The sequence below is a fragment of the Macaca nemestrina genome, chromosome 12 (genome assembly GCF_043159975.1).
Source record: "Macaca nemestrina isolate mMacNem1 chromosome 12, mMacNem.hap1, whole genome shotgun sequence".
Lineage (NCBI taxonomy): Eukaryota > Metazoa > Chordata > Mammalia > Primates > Cercopithecidae > Macaca > Macaca nemestrina.
In genome coordinates, this window is record NC_092136.1 from 118,483,043 (window position 1) to 118,503,330 (window position 20,288).

Sequence of the window (20,288 nt, forward strand, 5' to 3'; positions counted from 1 at the left end):
TTTCCACTCTGATTCAGAGTGGCTCAGAGTACTGGCCTGGGAGTTCAATAGATGATTCTAGTCCTTGCTCTACCACTTAGCTGGCTAAGAGATCTTAGCTTCTAAATATGTTGGTGTTCTCACCTGTAAAATGGATATAAATGCAGCTGCCTCATAAGGGAGCTTATTAAATGACATAACAAATGCAAAACATTTAGCAGAGTTCCTGGCTCCTAATGGGTTCTTAGTAGATGGTGGCTCTTGCAGTGAGGATTACTGCCTAGCCTACTTTGTTGTTGTTGTTGATTTTGAGACAGAGTCTCGCTGTTGTCACCCAGGCCAGAGTGCAATGGTATCTCAGCTTACTGCAACCTCCACCTCCCGGGTTCAAGCAATTCTCCTGCCTCAGCCTCTCAAGTAGCCAGGATTACAGGTGCCCCCAACCACACCTGGCTAATTTTTGTATTTTTGGTAGCGATGGGATTTCACCATGTTGGCCAGGCTGGTCTCAAACTCCTAACCTCAGGTGATCCAGCCTCCTCAGCTTCCCAAAGTGCTAAGATTACAGGCGTGAGCCACAACACCCGGCCAGCCTACTTTGGTCTTCTTTTGGACTGACCCCAGATTTAGGACATCATCCTTCTTTAACTCTTCCTTTCCCATGATTTGCTCCTAAGGGTGGTGGTTTAAGGCTGCCTTCTTCAGGAAGCCCTCCTGGGATTAACCCAGCCCATTTTTCCTATCCCTCGTCCTTCCCCCTTATTATCTTTTCATTTCCTTTTAGCACATGATTGTTGAGCCAGGTACTGTTCTAAAAGCCCTATTGAGGGTATAAAGACAGAAAAGACAATGTGGATCTTATGTTTGGGGCAGGGTGGTGGTAGTGGTAACAGATATATTCACAAATAACAATAATAGAGGCAGATGGTGATACAGAAGAATGTGAGCACAGAGGAAGGAGCAAAGAAATTGAGTGGCAATCAAGGGAGGCTTTGGAGAGGAGGTAGCATTTGGTCTAATCTTAGATGATAAGTAAGCTCTTGATAGGTAGAGAAGATTGGGACAGCTCTTCTGGCCTAAGGAAGTGACATAAGAAAGGCCTGAGAGTGGCCGGGCGCGGTGGCTCAAGCCTGTAATCCCAGCACTTTGGGAGGCCGAGACGGGCGGATCACGAGGTCAGGAGATCGAGACCATCCTGGCTAACATGGTGAAACCCCGTCTCTACTAAAAAATAACAAAAAAAACTAGCCGGGCGATGTGGCGGACGCCTGTAGTCCCAGCTACTCGGGAGGCTGAGGCAGGAGAATGGCGTGAACCCGGGAGGCGGAGCTTGCAGTGAGCTGAGATCCGGCCACTGCACTCCAGCCTGGGTGACAGAGCAAGACTCCGTCTCAAAAAAAAAAAAAAAGAAAGGCCTGAGAGTTTACAGCTACACAGCTGAGTGTACAGTGTGGCTGAGCTGAGAGGACATGGAGGCGGTAGGAGGGAGGGGAGCTGCAAAGGGTTTGGGAGCCCCGAATGCCTGGTAAGGAGTCTGTGCTTTATTCTGTGTGTAATGAGGAGCCACTGAAAGATTTTGAGGAGAGGCATGATCTGATCTTATTTGTGGATTTTTAAAAAATTATTCAAGTAATATTCCTTTTTAGAAAGTAATTTTTCTTTTTAGAAAGATTAGAAAATTCAGATAAGCAAACAAACCTCAAAGTCATCTTAGGAAGACATTTGTGACAGTGTGGAGTGAATCAGGAAGTTGAGAGAGTGGAAGCAGAGGCTGGTGAGAAGGTCCAGACCAGGGAAGCAGAGGGCCTGGATTTGAGTGGTGGCAAGTGGGGTTGGGACAGGGAGAATGAGGCAGATGGAGTGTCTCTAGGCTTTGGGACCCATTGGTTGTGGGGTAAGGGAAGGGAGGTTAGAGGATCTGAGTGGTGTGCCTAATGGCACAGGGATCGTTGGTCTAGGGAGGGAGGAAGGCCTGAGGGAAGGAGCCCACATGGCAGCCTGTGTTTTCTTAGGGTGAGTTGAGGCCAAGCAGAAGAGCTGGTTGATCCCCTTCACCTGAGCCTTGAGTCTCTGGGCAGGAGAGCCAGCTAGTTCTCACCTTGAGCTCAGCCCTGTCTCCCCAGGGCCTGATCAACCACCCCATCTCCTTTAGGAGCGCCTGGCCGTCCTGGACAGTCAGGCTGGGCAGATCCGGGCTCAGGCCGTGCAAGAGTCAGAACGCCTGGCCCGGGACAAGAATGCCTCCTTACAGCTGCTGCAAAAGGTAGGGTCCGTCAGGTTGGGCTGGGGGATTTTGAGTAGGGTAAATGGGAGGGGAATGCAGAAGGGCTGGGGTGCAAACATGCTGGGGTGGAGCACAGGGCTCCTGTCACACAATCTCCTGGCTCCCACTCCTCTTTGACTCTCTGCCATTCTGGGCTTGCAGGAGAAGGAGAAACTGACTGTGCTGGAAAGGAGATACCACTCACTCACGGGGGGCAGGCCTTTCCCGAAGACTACATCGACCCTCAAAGAGGTATCATGATTGGGTTAGCCCCAGCTTCAGGCCCAGGGGGTGTCCTGGGAGGCTCTGAGTAACACACAGCACTTTCACCCAAGTGGCTGAGGTTGTATGGGGGCATCTCCCTGAATGGGAGAGATTTGAGGAGGAATGGCCCCAAGCTCTGGGATTTGATCTTCCATGGCCACCAGCTGCCTCTGTTTAGTTGCCTTTGGAGTTCCCAGGAGCCCACTGATTTCCCTGTTTTGGTGGCTGAATATATGTGGGGGGACTCAGGGGCCTGGGTTGGGTGGGTAGACAGCTCAGAGGCTTAGTAGGGGCTGGGCTGGATGGACTCACCTTGAAGGGGAGCATGTGGATATAGGAGTGCTGATCCTGGGGCTCCTGGGCTTCAGTCCTGAGTTAGGCGTTTGTCTCAGAAGAGGATATTGAGGCCCCTTAAGTGGTTCTTCCCAAGTCTGTATGTCTGGTGTGTGAGTTCCAAATAGAACATATCTGGTTTACCAACTTCGTTCCCTCCCTCTCTGCCTCACTACACAAACAATTTAGGCCTGGGGTGGGGAACTGGGCCAAGAGTGAGGGATGCAGCCCCTCACCGTGTCCCCTTTCTGTAGGCCGAGCTGCTCATCTCCGAGTCCTCAGAGATGGGGCTGGGGACTAAGGCTCTGGGCCTTTTCCCAGGGTCTTCTCAGGCTGGGGCCTCCTCTGTCTCTTTAACCCCACCTGCTTCCACTCTTCTCTGCCCCAAAGCACAAGAGGTAATCACAGCTAACTGTGTGCTCTGCTTTGCCCACTGCCTGCCTGCCTGCCCACTGAGCCCCTGCCTACAGCTCCTCCCAGGGCTTAGCTGAAGGGCATGTGGTGATAGTTTCTTGGCTGGCTAGAGTTTGGGAGAGTGTGTGTGAGTGTGCCATGCCGCCATTCCATAGAGTGCCTGGGCAGCCCATTGAATTGCATATTAATTTGCCTATATTCTGCTTGCCATTCATCAGTTCTCACAACATGCTGGACCCTCTGGTTCATTTTTCTTTTCCATGACCCCAGAGGACAACCTGGTTCTAGCGCTAGGCCTGGGTGGGCCTTGGGTAGGGCAGGCTTATGATCCTGCGCTTTGATTCAGCATGCATTGTGGAAGTCTACCATGCTCCCAGCACCCAGATAAGCTCAGTTTCTAAGGACAGGTGATGAATACGACAGTCCCTGTTCTGCCAACCCACAGTTGAATGTGTTGGCATCTTTCCAAGGACTCACCTTGGGCAGTAGGCCCATTTTTCTGCTAGGCTTTTAGCTGTTCCTTGCTAAGGCCTCTTTCTCACAGCCCATCTTGCTCAGGCCCTGGTGATGTCTCTACCTTTCCCCACCTGTTTCTAGCTCCTGCCCAGGCTGATGGGGTGTGAGGGGACCCTGGGGAATGGTGTGACTGGTGCCCAATGCTGCATGTGTGTGCTCCACTGGGGACTGCCAGGTTGTTGGGGATGGGGGTTCTCTGGGAGCTGGGTTCTGATCCTCAGTGTACTCTTAAAAGGCCTTCTGTGGGCTTCTTTGCCTGTCCCCAGCCCAGGGCGAATTCAGGTATGGGCCTTCAGGGTCTGCTTGGGGCAGGACTGGATGCCAAGGTGGCTCCAAGAGTGGAGGGGCAGGAGGAGCCTTCAGACTGTTGGTTCTGCTGCCCTTTTCTGGTCTCTGTCACTCCTTGCAGCCATCTATGGGCATAGCAGTCACCCTACCCCTGCCTTGGAGTTTGTATTGACCTGGAGTGATGGCCCTGTGGCCTGGCATGGAGTTTGGGGTGTTGGGCACCTTGTTGAACCCTGTTAACCCCTTTCTTTGCCCACCCCTACCCCTTCCACTGGGCACCCCAGGAATATGTGACCCTGGCAGAAGTTTTCCAGCTGTGTTCCCGCTTGGACCCCTATGCTTCTGCCACCCCCCCCAGTGTACTCGCCCAGCCCCTGCCTGACAGTGAGGTACCAGCCACTGAGGGTGCCCACCAATGCCCAAAGACCTCTTTATGGATGGCCTAGATTCCCCCTTGGGCCTGGGTGGAGCTGGGGGGACAGAAGGATCTGTGTTCGACAGAGAGGGAGAAGGGCAGCCTGTATAAGGGGAGGTTGGGAGTGGTTTCTTTTCTTCCCTGGGGCCTTGGGAGCTTTCTTCAGCTCCTATGGCCTGGGAAGGGGCAGGCCTTCTGCTCTAGGATGAGGGCATCGAGTTGAGAGGACTGGTTTTCCTAGGCTGCAGGCTCTGTACTTCCTGTCCTTTCCCTCTCTTCCCCTGTGGGTAGGGCCATCTTATGTATTCTAGCTCCATTAACCTCTTATATTCCCTCCTGCATCTGGCCTTGCCCCAAGTACGTGATGCTTGAGCAGCTAAAGGTGATGCGGGACACCTCGCCCATGCCCCCAGCCCCTGTGCCAGGCCTTTCTCCCTGGGCCTCCGCCTCCCGGGACCTGGTTCCCACCACCTGCCTTCCTCCCATGCTGCCCTCCTCCTCGTTTGCTTCCATCACGCCTTCACCCAAGGTTGGTGGTCTGTGAGTTCTTGCAACCCCCACCCACGACTGGTGTGCTCCGTGTGTGTTTTGCTCCTGCTCACCTGGCCTCCTGGCTCTTGGCCAGCCCAAGGGGAGTGCCCAGTGCCTGCAGGCTCTGTCTGGTGGCTGGTTTCATGGCTGGTGTAGCACATGTCTGTGATCTGGAAGTTGTACCCTGACTGTTTCTCTTTGCCCTTAGTACATTCAGGGCAACTGTTGTCTCACTGTTTTTCTCTTCTTTTTCTTGATGCTCTCCTTTCTCCCTTCCTTCCTCCCCTTCTTCCTTCACCTTCTTGTCCATTTCCCTGATATGGCCTTCCTTTAACCTTTCCCCTCCTTCTTCCTCTTCTTTCTTCTTTCTCCCTTCTCCTGCCTTTTCCTTTCCCTTTATTTCCTGGCCTTTCCTCTCCATCCTTCCCCTCCTGTCCCCTTTTCCCCTCCCCATTCCCACCTCCAGATGGAGAAGCTGCTGCTCCCTGCTGTAGACTTAGAGCAGTGGTACCAGGAGCTGATGGCCGGGCTGGGGACTGGCCCCACTGCAGCCTCCCCTCACTCTTCTCCCCCGCCTCTGCCCGCCAAAGCTTCCCGTCAGCTGCAGGTAACCCCTCCTTCACTGCCCATCCTCCCCAGCCTTTGCACCTGTCCACTCTGATTCCTCCTGCCAATCCATCAGCCACACAGTACCACCTTGAGTGGAGGTGTCAGCCCAGTCAGGGCAATGAGGGCACCTCTGGGCCCTGAGAAGGTCACTCCTTGGGCAGCTATCCTAGCATTTGGGCAACCAGAGGGCCAGCCTCCATAGCCTAAAACTGTCTGATTGAGTGTCTGGTGGAAGGGGATTCTGGAGCTGTGGTCAGGTTGGGATCTGTTCAGTGCCCTGTGCTGAGCTAGGCTGTGGGTCTGGCCTATGCTTGGCAGCTCCCAACACCCAGAGCTTCTCACCCAGTCTGGTGGCCTGACAGGCTCTTGGGCCTGTGGCAACTGGAATTAGTGTGTCCTGGGAGAACTGCTGTTCTCCTGGTTTCTCTGCTTGTTCTCCTGGTTTCTCCAGCAGTGACACTTGGAAGCGGAAAACAAGGGGCAAAGACTCTGAAGTGAGAGCCCAAGCCTCCTCAGAGTTGCCATGGAGGGCGTGGGCCTACCTGAACCTGCAGCAAGCAACTGACCATGGGGTGGGAAAGGGAGCTGGGCTAGTCTTCTCCTTAGGTTTCCTCCACTGACCTGCTGCAGTGCCTGACATTGACCATTTAAGATCATCCGTTGAGTGAAGGCACTGTATCTGTAAGACTGTGACCTCAGCTAAAATTTCATGTTTCCTTGGGGAGGAGTTTGATCATATAAGACTTCTACTGTGTACCCAGCTGGTTAGAGACTTTAACATGTTTTGATTCTCTTAATCATCACCATAGGCCTTTGAGGTAGATGAAGTTAACTCATTTTATAGGTGAAACACTGGAGCATGGAGAAGATAAGTAATCTTTCCAAGGCCACACAGCTAAGAAGTAGCAGAGCTTATGCCAAGTCAGGGTTTGTGACGCTAAAGGCCATATTTACCACATGCTAGTGCTGTAGGGGAGCTTGGCCATTATTTAGTCTAGTCCTACCCCCTTCTTTTGCAGAGAAGGAAGCCAAGGCCCAGAGTAGGGAGGTGTGTGACTGAGCTAGGACCAGAGGGAACCCAGTTTCTAGTTGGTCTCCTGCACAACCCTGCCTGACTGACATTAAATCCTTGCATGGGTCTGTTTACAGGTCTTTTCTTAGACCCAGGGTTGGGCTAGGGATTGGCCCAGGGAGGAACAGCATGGAAAGGAGAATTGGCAGCTGCCAATAGCATCTGGCCATTGGGCTGGCTCAGGAGGCTTGTTGTCAGAACCAGAAGGCCTGAGGCCTAGTGCCAGAGTGATACGTCAGATCACAGCCAGACTAGGTGACATGGGGGAGGTGGCCAATGGGGGAGCCAGAAGTCACTGGGCACTATCTTTTCTTTCCAGGTTTACCGCTCCAAGATGGATGGCGAGGCCACTAGCCCCCTTCCCCGGACCCGCAGCGGCCCCCTCCCCTCCTCCTCTGGCTCTTCCTCCTCCTCCTCCCAGCTCAGCTTGGCTACCCTGGGGCGTAGCCCCTCCCCAAAGGTCTGAGGACAGTGGGTGGGGCTGCACATGTGGCAAGGGATGGAGACTGCCATGCTGGGGAGAGGCCAAGACCACCCATAAAAGCCTTGGGAATGGGGGTGAGGGCCTTCTGAGCCCAGGTCCAAACTCTCCATTCCTCTGCAGAGCGCTCTACTCACCCAGAATGGCACGGGCAGCCTTCCTCGAAACCTGGCAGCCACGCTGCAGGACATCGAGACCAAGCGCCAACTAGCTCTGCAACAGAAGGGTGAGTGACTGCCCCGCCAGCCCACCTGCTCTTCTGAGGGGACCCTGGATAGTTTCCATGCTTCCTCTATGTTCATACCTTTCACAGGGTATTTTTCCTTTCATTGGGATCTAGGCCAGAGCAGAAAGGATTTAGAGGAGTGGGTACCTAAAGAAGAGCTTCCTGGATATTTATCTAAAGCCTTCAGGGCTGGAGACTAAGGGCCTAGTCTAAGGCCCTTAGTCTCTAAGGACTGTGACATCTTTCCTAGAGAGCCTAGCCAATAAGGGAACTGCTTGTTGACCTGAGTTGGGTTAGACATTGCCCTCTCTGGAGGCAGGGGATGGATTTGATTACTTCTAGAAATGGTTGCCTGAGATATTGGCTCTGGGGACCCAGGAGTCCTTGTTGCTTGTGTGCAATTTGGTTGTTTTGAAAGCCCATGTCTGTGCCTCTCTCTCCTCTTACCCACTCTGTGTCTCTACCGTACCCTCTGCCCGGGGTCCCCCACGCCAGTCGAGTCGCTTCCCGCCGAGCCCCTCCCAACCGACGACCCAGCAGGTAGAACGTTGGTCACAGAGGGCATTGCTTTGGCCAGGCAGCCCCTGCCCTGGCATCAGCATGATGTGTCCTGCCCAGGTCCCCACTGCCTGCAGGCAGGGTCCCAGGCTGAGCTGGGTTGGGGTGTCTGCTGGCCTCACCCCTCCAGCTGACCTCTCTTCTGCCCTCAGCTGTGCTCTACCGTGTCTCCCCTGCCTTCTTTCCCGTGTTTGTTGTTTTTGCTTCTGCATCGCAGGGGGGTCTGCATTGGCATTCTGGGTGCTCATGGGGTTTCCGCCATCTCTTCTTTCTCCCTTCTCCAGCAGGCAGGGTGGGTGCATGCGTCCTGCCTAGACCTACTTAGGCCTTGGTTGTGAGCTGGAGCCAGCTGGCTGTCATGCTGCCTGGGCACTATTTGGGTAGGTTTGGTGTCCTATGTGGACTCAGGATGCGAAAGAGCACTGAAGCCAGACTCTGCATCTGTGGCCGGTTGTGCAGGCGACTGAAGCATTGGCAAAGCAGCCAGGCCTGGAGCGGCAGGGGCCTTAGGGAAGCTGCGGGGAGAGGGGGCTGCTCTGTGTTAACCTCTCCCTGCTTGCCCCTCCTTCTGTGTGTGGTGCTGCCACTGGCCTGCTCCTTAGCTGGGTGGGGAGCCCACTGTGACTCCCATCTGTCTCTCCTGCAGGACAACAGGTGATTGAAGAGCAACGGCGGCGACTGGCTGAGCTGAAGCAGAAAGCGGCAGCTGAGGCACAGTGCCAGTGGGATGCCCTGCACGGGGCAGCCCCCTTCCCAGCGGGCCCCTCGGGCTTCCCCACTCTCATGCACCACTCTATCCTACACCACCTGCCTGTGGGGCGGGAGCGTGGGGAGGAGGGTGAGCACGCCTACGATACGCTGAGTCTGGAGAGCTCTGACAGCATGGAGACCAGCATCTCCACTGGGGGCAACTCGGCCTGCTCCCCTGACAACATGTCCAGGTACCCCCCATGCCTGGGCCCACAGCCTCCTTCAGCCACCGCCTCAGCTCCTTGATGCACCTCCTCTTCCCCTTCTCTCCCCAGTGCGAGTGGTCTGGACATGGGGAAGATCGAGGAGATGGAGAAGATGCTGAAAGAGGCTCACGCAGAGAAGAACCGGCTCATGGAGTCGAGGGTGAGTCTGACCTGGATCAGGGAGGCAGAAGGTGATGGGGCACAGAGCTGCCTGCTGCCTGTCAAGGGCCTGTGCTCCACCTCAAGCCCTTCCACCCATATTAGCCTTGCCACATTCCCTTGGGGTAGAAAATGTTTTAAAAGGTTGTATTCCTCAAACAGGTTTAGGGAACCTTGGTGAGATTACAACTTCATGGCTCTTAGGAACAGAGAAGGCAGCACAGTAACCATTCTCCCACCAATAATTTCTTGTATGGAAACTTCCAGTTTTTGCATGTTTACTTCTGTAGACTTTTTGGCAACTACAGGAATTTTGATTCCTGTCTACCTGCATGGCAGGCCATTCCTCTTGGGACTGGTTAGGAAAGGCAGGAACTGTGGGTGAAGTATAGACCAGAGGAGGAGGCAGATGTCCAAGTCAGAGTAGAGGTGTTGGCTGGGGAGCCTTGGGAGCAGAGAGGGCTGACAGCTCCTTCACATGGGCATGGAGCTGGGATTCAGCAAAGAGGGACCCGTGGTTTATCCTGGGCATAGGCAGGCTGATGAAATGTGTGCCTAGGAAGGAGAATAAATAAAGGATCTGCAGAAGCTGTTCTGTGTCCACCATTCGAGGCACTGTGCATGTTTGAGATGAGAGTGGGACACAGAGAGTAAGGTCAGCAGTTTGAGGGATTTAATAAAAAACAGATACGGACAGTTTGAATGGAGGACCAGCCAGAAAAGAATGCCTCCTATCTTATTTATGTCTAAGTATGGCAAATGTGTAAGCATCTCCTGGCAAATGTGGGGAAAGGAGATTCTGCTGAGTTTTGAGCTGGGAAGAAATAGTAAATGGGAGTTAATGGTATAGGAGGTCTTTATTAGTAATTAAGACATATAAAGCATCACTGACATGCTCTGTATTTAATTATTTGTTTTAATGACTTCTAAAATCCTTTTATAGTGGCTTTTATAAGTTCAGTTCTGACCTTAGTCTGAAGTCACTTTGTGCCCATAAAGTTTGAAGTTCGATAGCAGATGTTTCTAATTTGGAGTTTCAAAAGGCCTTCAGTTAGTGATTGGGAAAGGACTATATATTAGCTGTCAAAAAAAGTTATCTAGATAACCCACGTTCCGAGAATTCAGATACAATTGTCAGAGCCCCATTTATTTTTCGAGTGCTTTCCTACTGGAATCAGTAATGAGCATTTATATACATGATCTAATTTCATTTTCACTATAATTCCAGGAATGGGTATTCTTTTTTCTTTTTTTTTCTTTTTTTTTTTTGAGACAGAGTCTCGCTCAGTGCCCAAGCTGGAGTGCAGTGGCGCGATCTTGGCTCACTGCAAGCTCCGCCTCCCGGGTTCACACCATTCTCCTGCCTCAGCCTCCCAAGTAGCTGGGACTACAGGCGCCCGCCGCCACGCCCGGCTAATTTTTTGCATTTTTAGTAGAGACGGGGTTTCACCGTGTTAGCCAGAATGGTCTCAATCTCCTGACCTCGTGATCCTCCCACCTCGGCCTCCCAAAGTGCTGGGATTACAGGCGTGAGCCACCGCGCCCGGCTGAATGAGTATTCTTAACTTCATTTCACAAATGAGGCAATTGAGGCTTAAAAAGTTTAAATGTCTGGGTGCGGTGGCTTACACCTGTAATTCCAGCACTTTGGGAGGCCAAGGCAGGCGGATCACCTGAGGTCAGGAGTTCGAGACTAGCCTGGCCAACCTGGTGAAACTCTGTCTACTAAAAATACAAAAAAGTTAGCCAGGCGTGGTGGCAGGTGCCTGTAATCCCAGCTACTTGGGAGGCTGAGGCAGGAGAATCACTTGAACCTGGGAGGCGGAGGTTGCAGTGAGCCAAGATCATGCCATTGCACTCCAGCCTGGGCAACAGAGTGAGACTCAGTCTCCAACAACAAAAAAAACAAAGTTTAAATGATTTTATCAGGATCACAGAGCCCATAGTGGTAGCAGGGCCAGGGTTTGAAGTCAGGACAGTCATGCTTAAAGCATTTCTCTTTAACCAGCCAGGGCTCTTGGAGAGGGTGGGCTTTGAAGATGATGCCTCCTCATGCCAGACTACCCTGAGGTGGATGCCTCCTGCAGCCCTGCCCAGGTGTGACGAGGGCCAGTGGGGGAAAGAGGATGGCCATAGGTGCTGACCCCTTGGCTTTGGGGGCAGGAGCGGGAGATGGAGCTGCGGCGGCAGGCCCTGGAGGAGGAGCGGCGGAGGCGTGAGCAGGTAGAACGGAGGCTACAGAGTGAGAGTGCCCGGAGGCAGCAGCTGGTGGAGAAGGAGGTCAAGATGCGGGAGAAACAATTTTCCCAGGTGAATGGGCGGTGGAGCACAGTGGTGGTTGGCTTGACGGTGAGGGCTGTAGAGAAGTGGGGAGACCCCAGGGTTTCTGTGTTGGGCTGTAAGACCTGTTCTACTCCAGAAAAGATTGCTGTTGGCTTAACACAAGCAGAATTCTACCTGGGACTCATTGACCCCTAAACATAGACCTACCAGGACTGTTCAAATGTGTGTGTGTGTGCTGGGGTAGTGGGTTGTAAGGATGTGACAGGCCACCTTGCAGACATCCAGGATCAGAGAAGAGGGTCTGGATAGGTGTCCCAGAGATGGGAGCTGGTAGTCAAGAATCAGAGTGGCTCCCCTTGGCCTCTCCAGGGCTTCAGATCTGCTTCATGAGCCTGCATTGCACCTTCCCTTCTGCTTCCCCTGCTGCCCTTCCTGCATGTGGAACTTCAGGGTGTGCTGCCCCACACCCTACAGGACCTTTCATCTCCAGTCCCCATCATCAGTGGATGACCTCACTCTGACTTTTGTTTTACGTCTCCAAGACAGAACTGTACTAGTTTCTCTTCGGGACAGAAATCCCTCCTTGCCCAAAAGCCAGCCCTACCCTTTCTCCTTAAACAGGAGACTTGAGCAGAACAATTGAAAGCAGAAGGAGAAATTGGTTTGGGCTGGGAAATCTGCCCATGTCTCTGGTCCCAAATCCTGACTCCTACAACCCCCCATGAGAATCTGTAGGACTTAGATAGGCTGTCCCTTCTGATTAGGTCTCTGTAGGCTTCTCCAGGTTGGGAGTCCTGTGGAATCTTTCCCAAGCAGTGATCACAGCTCCCTCATTTCCTACAATGCAACAAAATAAATTCTAAGGGATAGGTCAACTGGATTGGGTTTGGGAAATAATGAGAAGGGGCTGGGCACAGTGGCTCACACCTGTAATCCCAGCACTTTGGGAGGCCAAGGTACACAGATCACTTGAGGCCAGGAGTTCACAGACCAGCCTGGCCAACATGGCGAAACCCCATCACTACAAAAAATACAAAAATTAGCTGGACATGGTATCACACACCTGTAATCCCAGCTTACTCTGATGGCTGAGGCATGAGAATTGCTTGAATCCAGGAGATGAAGGTTGCAGTGAGCTGAGATCGTGCCACTGCACTCCAGCCTGGATGACGGAGTGAAATTCTGTCTCAGGAAAAAAAAAACAAACAACAACAAAAAAAATGAAGCTCTGTGAATTTTACCCCTGTGGTTGGAATATTTGTAAAATGCCTGGTTTCCCTTTCCTGCTTCAGTCAGTGACTGCTCTGGGAGTCTGTCTTCTAGCCCCTGTCCTGGGGCTCAGGCATTGCAGTAGTGGCCACTGGTGTCTGGTGTGGGAGATGGGTAGAATCAGCTATCTATGGGGTTGTGTGTTTTGTTTTTTCTTTAAATAATGTGTGATGTTTCCTGGCCATTTTAATGTTCTTCTAGGAAAGGAAGAGTAGAAAAATATTCCAGCTGACTGAAAATTCTAGTTAGTATCAGAGGTAGAGTAAACCTTAGTAATTACCTAGTTCAAAGCCCGTGTTTTACATGGAAGGAAACTGAGGCCCAGAGAAGGGATGTGACCCAAACAAGGTCCCATGGGAAGTCAGAGACTAGATTTCTTATTGGGCTTTTCTTCCCAGAGCATGTTCTTATCTGGCCTCTTGCTTTATTCTGTTTGGCTCAGGAGGGAAAGGAGGGACAGGGCAAGACAAAGATGCTGTGTCTTGGTCATAGGTGGGAAAACTGAGGCACAGAGTGACTTCGCAGTTTGCCTGGCCCTAGATAGAGTCAACATAGGCATGGTAGGTCCCCACTTTTGCCATAAGCCCTATGGAGCCAGAGTGACCACCATGGTCTGGGGATGGGTGATGTCAGGCTGTTGGGGTTTAGAAGTGAAGCCAAGGGGCCTGGACAGGGAAATAATGAGGGAAGAGAGGAGACTCTCCTGACCCTCCCTCTTGCTCCCAGGCACGACCCCTGACCCGCTACCTGCCAATCCGGAAGGAGGACTTTGACCTGAAGACACATATTGAGTCATCAGGCCATGGTGTTGATACCTGCCTGCACGTGGTGCTCAGCAGCAAGGTACAAGGCGTGTGTGGCCCTGGGGTGCTGGGGAGAGGGAGGACCCCATGGTGAGAGGCACCTCCTGGGTCGTTGGAATAGTGGCGTCAGTCTCTACCCTTATCTAACCAGATCTCTGTCCCAGGACCTGGTGTGCTGGCCTGAAGAGATGTTGGGGACAGTCCCCCATGAATACAGGCACAGGCGATGGCACACACTTAAGGCTTAAGGGCTGCACATTTGGGTCCTTCTTTACTCCTGCTTCCCACCAGGTCTGCCGTGGCTACTTAGTCAAGATGGGCGGCAAGATTAAATCATGGAAGAAGCGCTGGTTTGTCTTCGACCGGCTCAAGCGCACCCTTTCCTATTATGTGGGTGAGTTCCAACAAGGCCGTCCCGGGGGCCAGCCAGGACCCCTGGGCTCTGTTACCCAGGATGGCTGGCCTTCTAGAAGGAGGCCAAGCTTCCAAGTAGGGGACCAGAGGCTTGGACTGGGCCTTGCCCTCCTTCCCTGAAATGTACACAATGTACCTGGTTCACCTCCATTTAGTGTTCATTCATTCATTCCTTCATTCAGCAATGTTACTAAGCATCTAATAAGTTCCAGGCACTGTTCTAGGCTCTGGTGATAAGTAAGATGGCCACAGCTCTCTCATGGAGCTTATAGTCAGGGAAGCAGACAAGAATTATAACAATGCACAATGTGTATGCTGATAGGAGACATCCAGGCTCTGCAGGAGCATGGGGTCTTATGGTCGGAGTTGGGCTGGGAACTCCCCCTTGGACAGATTCCATCAAAGACTCCAAGACAAGCAGTTGAACAGTGCCAAGGAGTGCTCAAGATAGCCCAGGAACAGGCCGACTAGACCCTCTTGCTCCGTCAGTTCTTTCCGTTCGAGCCTCTAGCCTAGTTTCCCATCCCTGGAACTCCCTTTGTACTTTTCCCACTTGGAGCGTGGGATGCTGTGTTATACCCTAGTCATGAGAAGGTAAGGTATGCCGCAGTAACAAGAAGTCATAAAATCCCAGTGGCTGTACAGGTGCAGTGGCTCACACCTGTGATCCCAGCATTTTGGGAGACCAAGGCGGGCAAAGAGCTTGAAGCTAGGAGATTGAGACCAGCCTGGGCAACATGGTGAAACCTTGTCTCTACTAAAAGTACAAAAATTAGCTGGGCATGGTGGCATGCGCCTGTAGTCCCAGCTACTCAGGAGGCTGAGCACAAGAATTGCTTGAACCCAAGAGACAGAGGTTGCAGTGAGCCGAGATTGCACCACTGCACTCCAGCCTGGACAACAGAGTGAGACTCTGTCTCAAAAAAATTAATTAAAAGGCCGGGCATGGTGGCTTATGCCTGTAATCCCAGCACTTTTGAGAGGCCGAAGTGGGCAGATCACATGCTCAAGAGATCGAGACCATCCTGGCCAACATGGTGAAACCCCGTCTCTACTAAAAATACAAAAATTAGCTGAGCATGGTGGCACATGCCTGTAGTCCCAGCTACTCAGGAGGCTGAGACAGGAGAATCACTTAAACCCGGGAGGTAGAGGTTGCAGTGAGCTGAGATCATGCCACTGCACTCTAGCCTGGCGATAGAGCAAGACGCCATCTCAAAAAAAAAAAAAAAAAAGAAATATTAAAAAGGAAAATCCTAGTGGCTTACAAGTACTAGGTTTCCTTATGCCCAATACATGTGGACTGCACATCGTGAGTTGGTGGGGGCTCTGCCCTGCATCAGTGTTGTCTTTACTTCAGCATGCCTTTTGGGAACATTTCTGGCCACAGTGGCAGAGGGAAAGAGAGGCTTAAGTGAGCCTGGCCTTGGTATTAAATGTCTCAGCTGGGAAGTGACACACATCATTTTTGTCCTCAATTCATAGGTGGGGCTGTCTGCCAGTCACACAGCCTCACCCAGCCACAGAGCTGGGAAGAGCAATCCTGCTAGGAGCTCAGAAGAGGGGAAAGGGCTGCAGAGTTTGGTGCCAGAGATGCTCAGGTCTGGAGTGCCCATTTCCCCCCTAACCTGGTCCCTGATCACCTGCTGGCTCCTCTAAGAAGCCTTCCCTGACCAGCCTGGGTCCTGGGTGTTTTGAGGAGGCAGGAGAGACAGAAGCACAGGTGTCCCATGTTTCTCTCTGCGCCAGGAAGGTAGAGGGACTAGGGACTTTGGAGAGGAAGAAACAGGCCTGGGGAAAAGAGTTCCATTTGAGGCATGTTGAGATTGAGGTGCCTCTGGGACATCTAGGTTTAGGAGGATGGTTAGGATTAGAGGTGGAGTAATAGTTGAATCAGGTGGAATAATAGTAATAGCAGATAACCTTTATCAAGCACTTGAATGAGCCAGGTGCTATGCTAAGCACTCTGAATGCATCATCTCATTAATCTTTGAAATAATCCTATAGGGAAACACTATTTTTATGCCATTTTACAGATGAGGAAAATGATGCTCAGAGAGGTTAAGTAAATTGCCCAAGGTCCCACAGCTCCTAAGAGACAGAGATAAGTCTGAACCTGGGCAGTCAGACTTCAGAGCAGAGAAGAGGGGAGGGAGAGGGCCAAACCCTGGGGCAGGCCTACCTGTGTGGGGAAGGAGAAAGGAGAGACCAGCAGAGGGAGAAGGGGCAGGAGACAGGAAGCCAGCACTAACCACATGCCAGGTGCTGGGCTGGTGCTTGGCATATGTGGCCTTAGTTAGCGTCTGTGAAACAAAAGGAGACCAAGTTCAGATGGCAGGAATAGAAATGGGAGCAGAAACAGGGAAGGAAGCCAGCCAAAGGAGCAGACATTCACAAGCAGGAGGTGTCACCAGCGATGATGGATGCTGCAGAAAGGCCAAGAAAGATGTGGCCCAAAGGCTGTTAGACTCAGGGATGGGAGCTTGTCAAGAGAAGGCTTTCTGCTGTGCATGGGGCCAGGAGCCAGATTGCACAAGATTGAGGATAGGTGGGTGGTAAGGAAGCGGAGGCAGGAGTGTGTTACTATTTCCTGTGAAGGAAGGGATGAAAGAGAACAGGGGCTGGAGGGCTGAGCAGGCCCAGAGCCAGGCAGGGCTGGTCCTTTTCCAAGGAGGAAATGTCAGAAATGGGCCTGGATAAGGGCCCTGGGTGCCGTGCCTGTTCCGCTTGGACCCTCTTCCTGCCAACTCGATAGAAACCCCCTCATTGCATGGAGTCCAGATTACATATTATCTCTAGGAAGCCTTTCCTGACCCCACCTTACTAGGAGTGATTCCCATCCTCCTCTGAACCCCTGCATTATCCAGCATCTGTTTTTCCATGTGACATCAATCCAGGAGTGTAATGATACAATAACAGTGTCATGTTATGTGCCACACACTGTGCTGAATACCTTAAATGTGTTCTTTCATTTAATACTCATGAAAACCTGTGATGCGTAGGTGGTCTCATGGAGTTCCTAGCCATGCCTTTACTAGCTATTTACATAGCTGAGTGTCTGTATTTTCCTCCCTGTGAGATTGTAGTTTCCTAAGAGAAAGGTCTCTGACTTCTCTCTGAATCCCGGTGTCTAGGATTCATTCATTCAGCATTGAGTACCTACTGTGTGCCAGGCACATAGTTGTTTGTGTTGGGGGAGGTAGACCATGAATGGATAAAGGAGGATTCCGATGCAGCATCAGTTCTATACAGAGGGGCATCTGTGCTGTGGGAACACAGGAGAGCACAACTGTGCACTGTCATGGTGACATTTTGCGATGGGTCTTGAAGATTGTTTAGGAGTTTGCCAAGGAAATGGGCTGGAGGAGACAGTTCCAGCATACAAAGTGTATTACTAAGGGAACAGTGAGAAGCTCAGATAGGACTTGGGACTCATGCAGGGGAAGGTTGTGATACAAGGCTGGAGGGACATGTTGGCACCAGTCTGTAAGTTGCCTTTACCAAGCCACGGAGGTTGGGGAGAGGAGGAGCACTCGGGGAGGAGCTTACTTCCAGCCGGCACCATTGAGTTTAGTGATTGGCGTGACCTCTCCTGTAGGACTCAGGCTCACTGTTAAGGATATCAGCTGTAGCATCTGAGCAGTGCCACAGACAAGGTGGCCCAGGCCCTGTGCTTTCCCTTGACAGGAATCCTGCCCCTTCTCACTGAATGGTCACCTCTGCTCAGGTAGTTGGCCCCTTTCCTGCCACCTCTGACTTCCAGAGGCTATATGCTATATGTATATGCTAAATGCTCTGTACACATCAAGGGAGTGTGCTTCCTTTCTTTTTATTTTATTTTATTTTATTTATTTATTTATTTATTTATTATTTTATTATTTTGAGACGGAGTTTTGTTCTTGTTGCCCAGGCTGTAGTGCAGTGGCGCGATCTCGGCTCACCACAACCTCCGCCTCCCAGGTTCAAGTGATTCTCCTGCCTCAGCCTTCCGAGTAGCTGGGATTACAGGCATGCGCCACCATGCCTGGCTAATTTTGTATTTTTAGTAGAGATGGGGTTTCTCCATGTTGGTCAGGCTTGTCTCAAACTCCCGACCTCAGGTGATCCACCTGCCTCGGCCTCCCAAAGTGCTGGGATTACAGGCCTGAGCCACCGCGCCCGGCTACTTCCTTTCTTTTTTTAAAAAAAATAGGTAGCCGGGCGCGGTGGCTCACGCCTGTAATCCCAGCACTTTGGGAGGCGGGTGGATCACGAGGTCAGGAGTTCAAGACCAGCCTGGCCAAGATGGTGAAACCCCGTCTCTACTAAAAATACAAAAAAATTAGCCAGGCATGGTGGCAGGCGCCTGTAATCCCAGGTACTCAGGAGGCTGAGTCAGAGAACTGCTTGAACCTGGAAGGCGGAGGTTACGGTGAGCCGAGATCGTGCCACTGCACTCCAGTCTGGGCAACAGAGTGAAACTCCGTCTCAAAAAAAAAAAAAAAAAAAGGCCGGGCGCGGTGGCTCAAGCCTGTAATCCCAGCATTTGGGAGGCCGAGACGGGCGGATCACGAGCTCAGGAGATCGAGACCATCCTGGCCTACACAGTGAAACCCCGTCTCTACTAAAAAATACAAAAAACTAGCCGGGCGAGGAGGCGGGCGCCTGTAGTCCCAGCTACTCGGGAGGCTGAGGCAGGAGAATGGCGTCAACTCGGGAGGCGGAGCTTGCAGTGAGCTGAGATCCGGCCACTGCGCTCCAGCCTGGGTGACAGAGCGAGACTCCGTCTCAAAAAAAAAAAAAAAAAAAAAAAAAAAAGGTAACAGTATTCATATAGTTCAAAAATAAAAAATATATAAAAAGGTTTAAATTGAGAATTATGCCCTACCCAGTACAGGTAACTACTTTCATTAATCTCTTGTGTATCCTTGTAGAGGTTCTTTTTTTTTTTTTTTTTTTTTTTTGAGACAGAGTCTTGCTCTGTGCCCTAGGCTGGAGTGCAGTGGTGCGATCTCGGCTCACTGCAAGCTCCGCCCCCCCGGGTTGATGCCATTCTCCTGCCTCAGCCTCCTGAGTAGCTGGGACTACAGGCGCCCGCCACCTCGCCCAGCTAATTGTCTTGTATTTTTAGTAGAGACTGGGTTTCACCGTGTTAGCCAGTGTCTCGATCTCCTGACCTCGTGATCCGCCCACCTCGGCCTCCCAAAGTGCTGGGATTATAGGCTTGAGCCACCGCACCCGGCCCCTTGTAGAGTTTCTGTAGGAGAATATAAACAAATACTTTTTCTTGCACAAAAGGTGGCATACAGTACATTCCTTTTTCACCTCCTAATGTGTCTTAGAGATCATTCTATATCAAATTTATCTATATCTAGATATTATATCTGGGTATATACTATAGGCTTATTTCTGAGTCTGTATCTGTATCAGATATTTCTTTCTTTCTTTTTTTTTTTTTTTTTTTTTGAGACAGAGTTTTGCTCTTTTTGCCCAGGCTGGAGTGCAGTGGTGTGATCTCGGTTCACTGCAACCTACGCCTCCCGGGTTCAAGTGATTCTCCTGCCTCAGCCTCCCGAATAGCTGGGATTATAGGCATGCACCACCACACTTGGCTTATTTTTGCATTTTGAGTAGAGACGGGGGTTTCACCATGTTGGCCAGGCTGGTCTCGAACTCCTGACCTCAGGTGATCCACCCTCCTCAGCCTTCCAAAATGCTAGGATTACAGGCGTTAGCCACCATACCTGGCCTATATCATTTTACTTAACAGCTATATTTAGTCTTCCGTGATGTGGCACACACTAACTTATTAACCAGTCTCTACTTGATTGATATTTTGCTTGTTTCCAATCTTCTGTGACTATAGGCAATACTATACTTAATAATCTTGTATATGTTACTTTGTATATGTGAAAGAGAAATTCTCCTAAATGTAAGCATTGGATCAAAAGATAAATGCCTTTCTAATTTTGATAGACATGGCCAAATCGTTCATAAGGGTTTTACCAATTTATACTCCCACCTGTCGTTAGACTACCTCCTTCACCATAGACTTGCCAAAAGCGTGCTGTATATTTATTGTATGTTTTCGTCATTGGGTTAGGCGAGAAGTGGTCTCTCAGTGAAGCTCTGATTTGTATTTCTCTGTGATTATGAATGAGGCTGAGCATTATCCATATCTTTAGGATTCTGTATTGGGTTCTGTTTGGGGGTCTTGGGAGACTGGGATCTTCACCCCATTTCCCAGATTTGGAAGCTCAGGCCGTGGAACTCCACATAAATGGAGCTAGACCTGAAGTGTGACTGGCTCCATAGCCCACCCTTACTTGCTTTGCAGACAAGCATGAGACGAAGCTGAAGGGAGTCATCTATTTCCAGGCCATTGAGGAAGTGTACTACGACCACCTGCGCAGTGCAGCCAAGGTCAGGGGTGGAGGGCACCAGAGGGGGGCCAGAGGGACAGCCATGGGGAAGGG

General features: G+C 51.4%; 1 protein-coding gene across 25 annotated transcripts in view; it reads left to right on the forward strand.

Annotated features, from left to right (window-relative positions):
• LOC105476399 (pleckstrin homology like domain family B member 1) overlaps window positions 1–20,288 on the forward strand; it is a 53,070-nt gene that overhangs the window by 30,483 nt on the left and 2,299 nt on the right. For 9 of the 25 annotated variants that reach the window (XM_071075656.1, XM_071075658.1, XM_071075651.1 and 6 more), the window contains 14 exons: window positions 2,132–2,242; window positions 2,405–2,494; window positions 3,094–3,237; window positions 4,831–5,001; window positions 5,470–5,610; window positions 7,004–7,144; window positions 7,289–7,391; window positions 7,887–7,931; window positions 8,596–8,890; window positions 8,975–9,065; window positions 11,228–11,374; window positions 13,343–13,459; window positions 13,711–13,813; window positions 20,150–20,235. In XM_071075656.1, the coding sequence (XP_070931757.1) occupies window positions 2,132–2,242; window positions 2,405–2,494; window positions 3,094–3,237; window positions 4,831–5,001; window positions 5,470–5,610; window positions 7,004–7,144; window positions 7,289–7,391; window positions 7,887–7,931; window positions 8,596–8,890; window positions 8,975–9,065; window positions 11,228–11,374; window positions 13,343–13,459; window positions 13,711–13,813; window positions 20,150–20,235 (1,785 nt within the window). The other 16 variants (XM_024791035.2, XM_011732320.3, XM_011732311.3 and 13 more) reach the window with 8 other exon arrangements.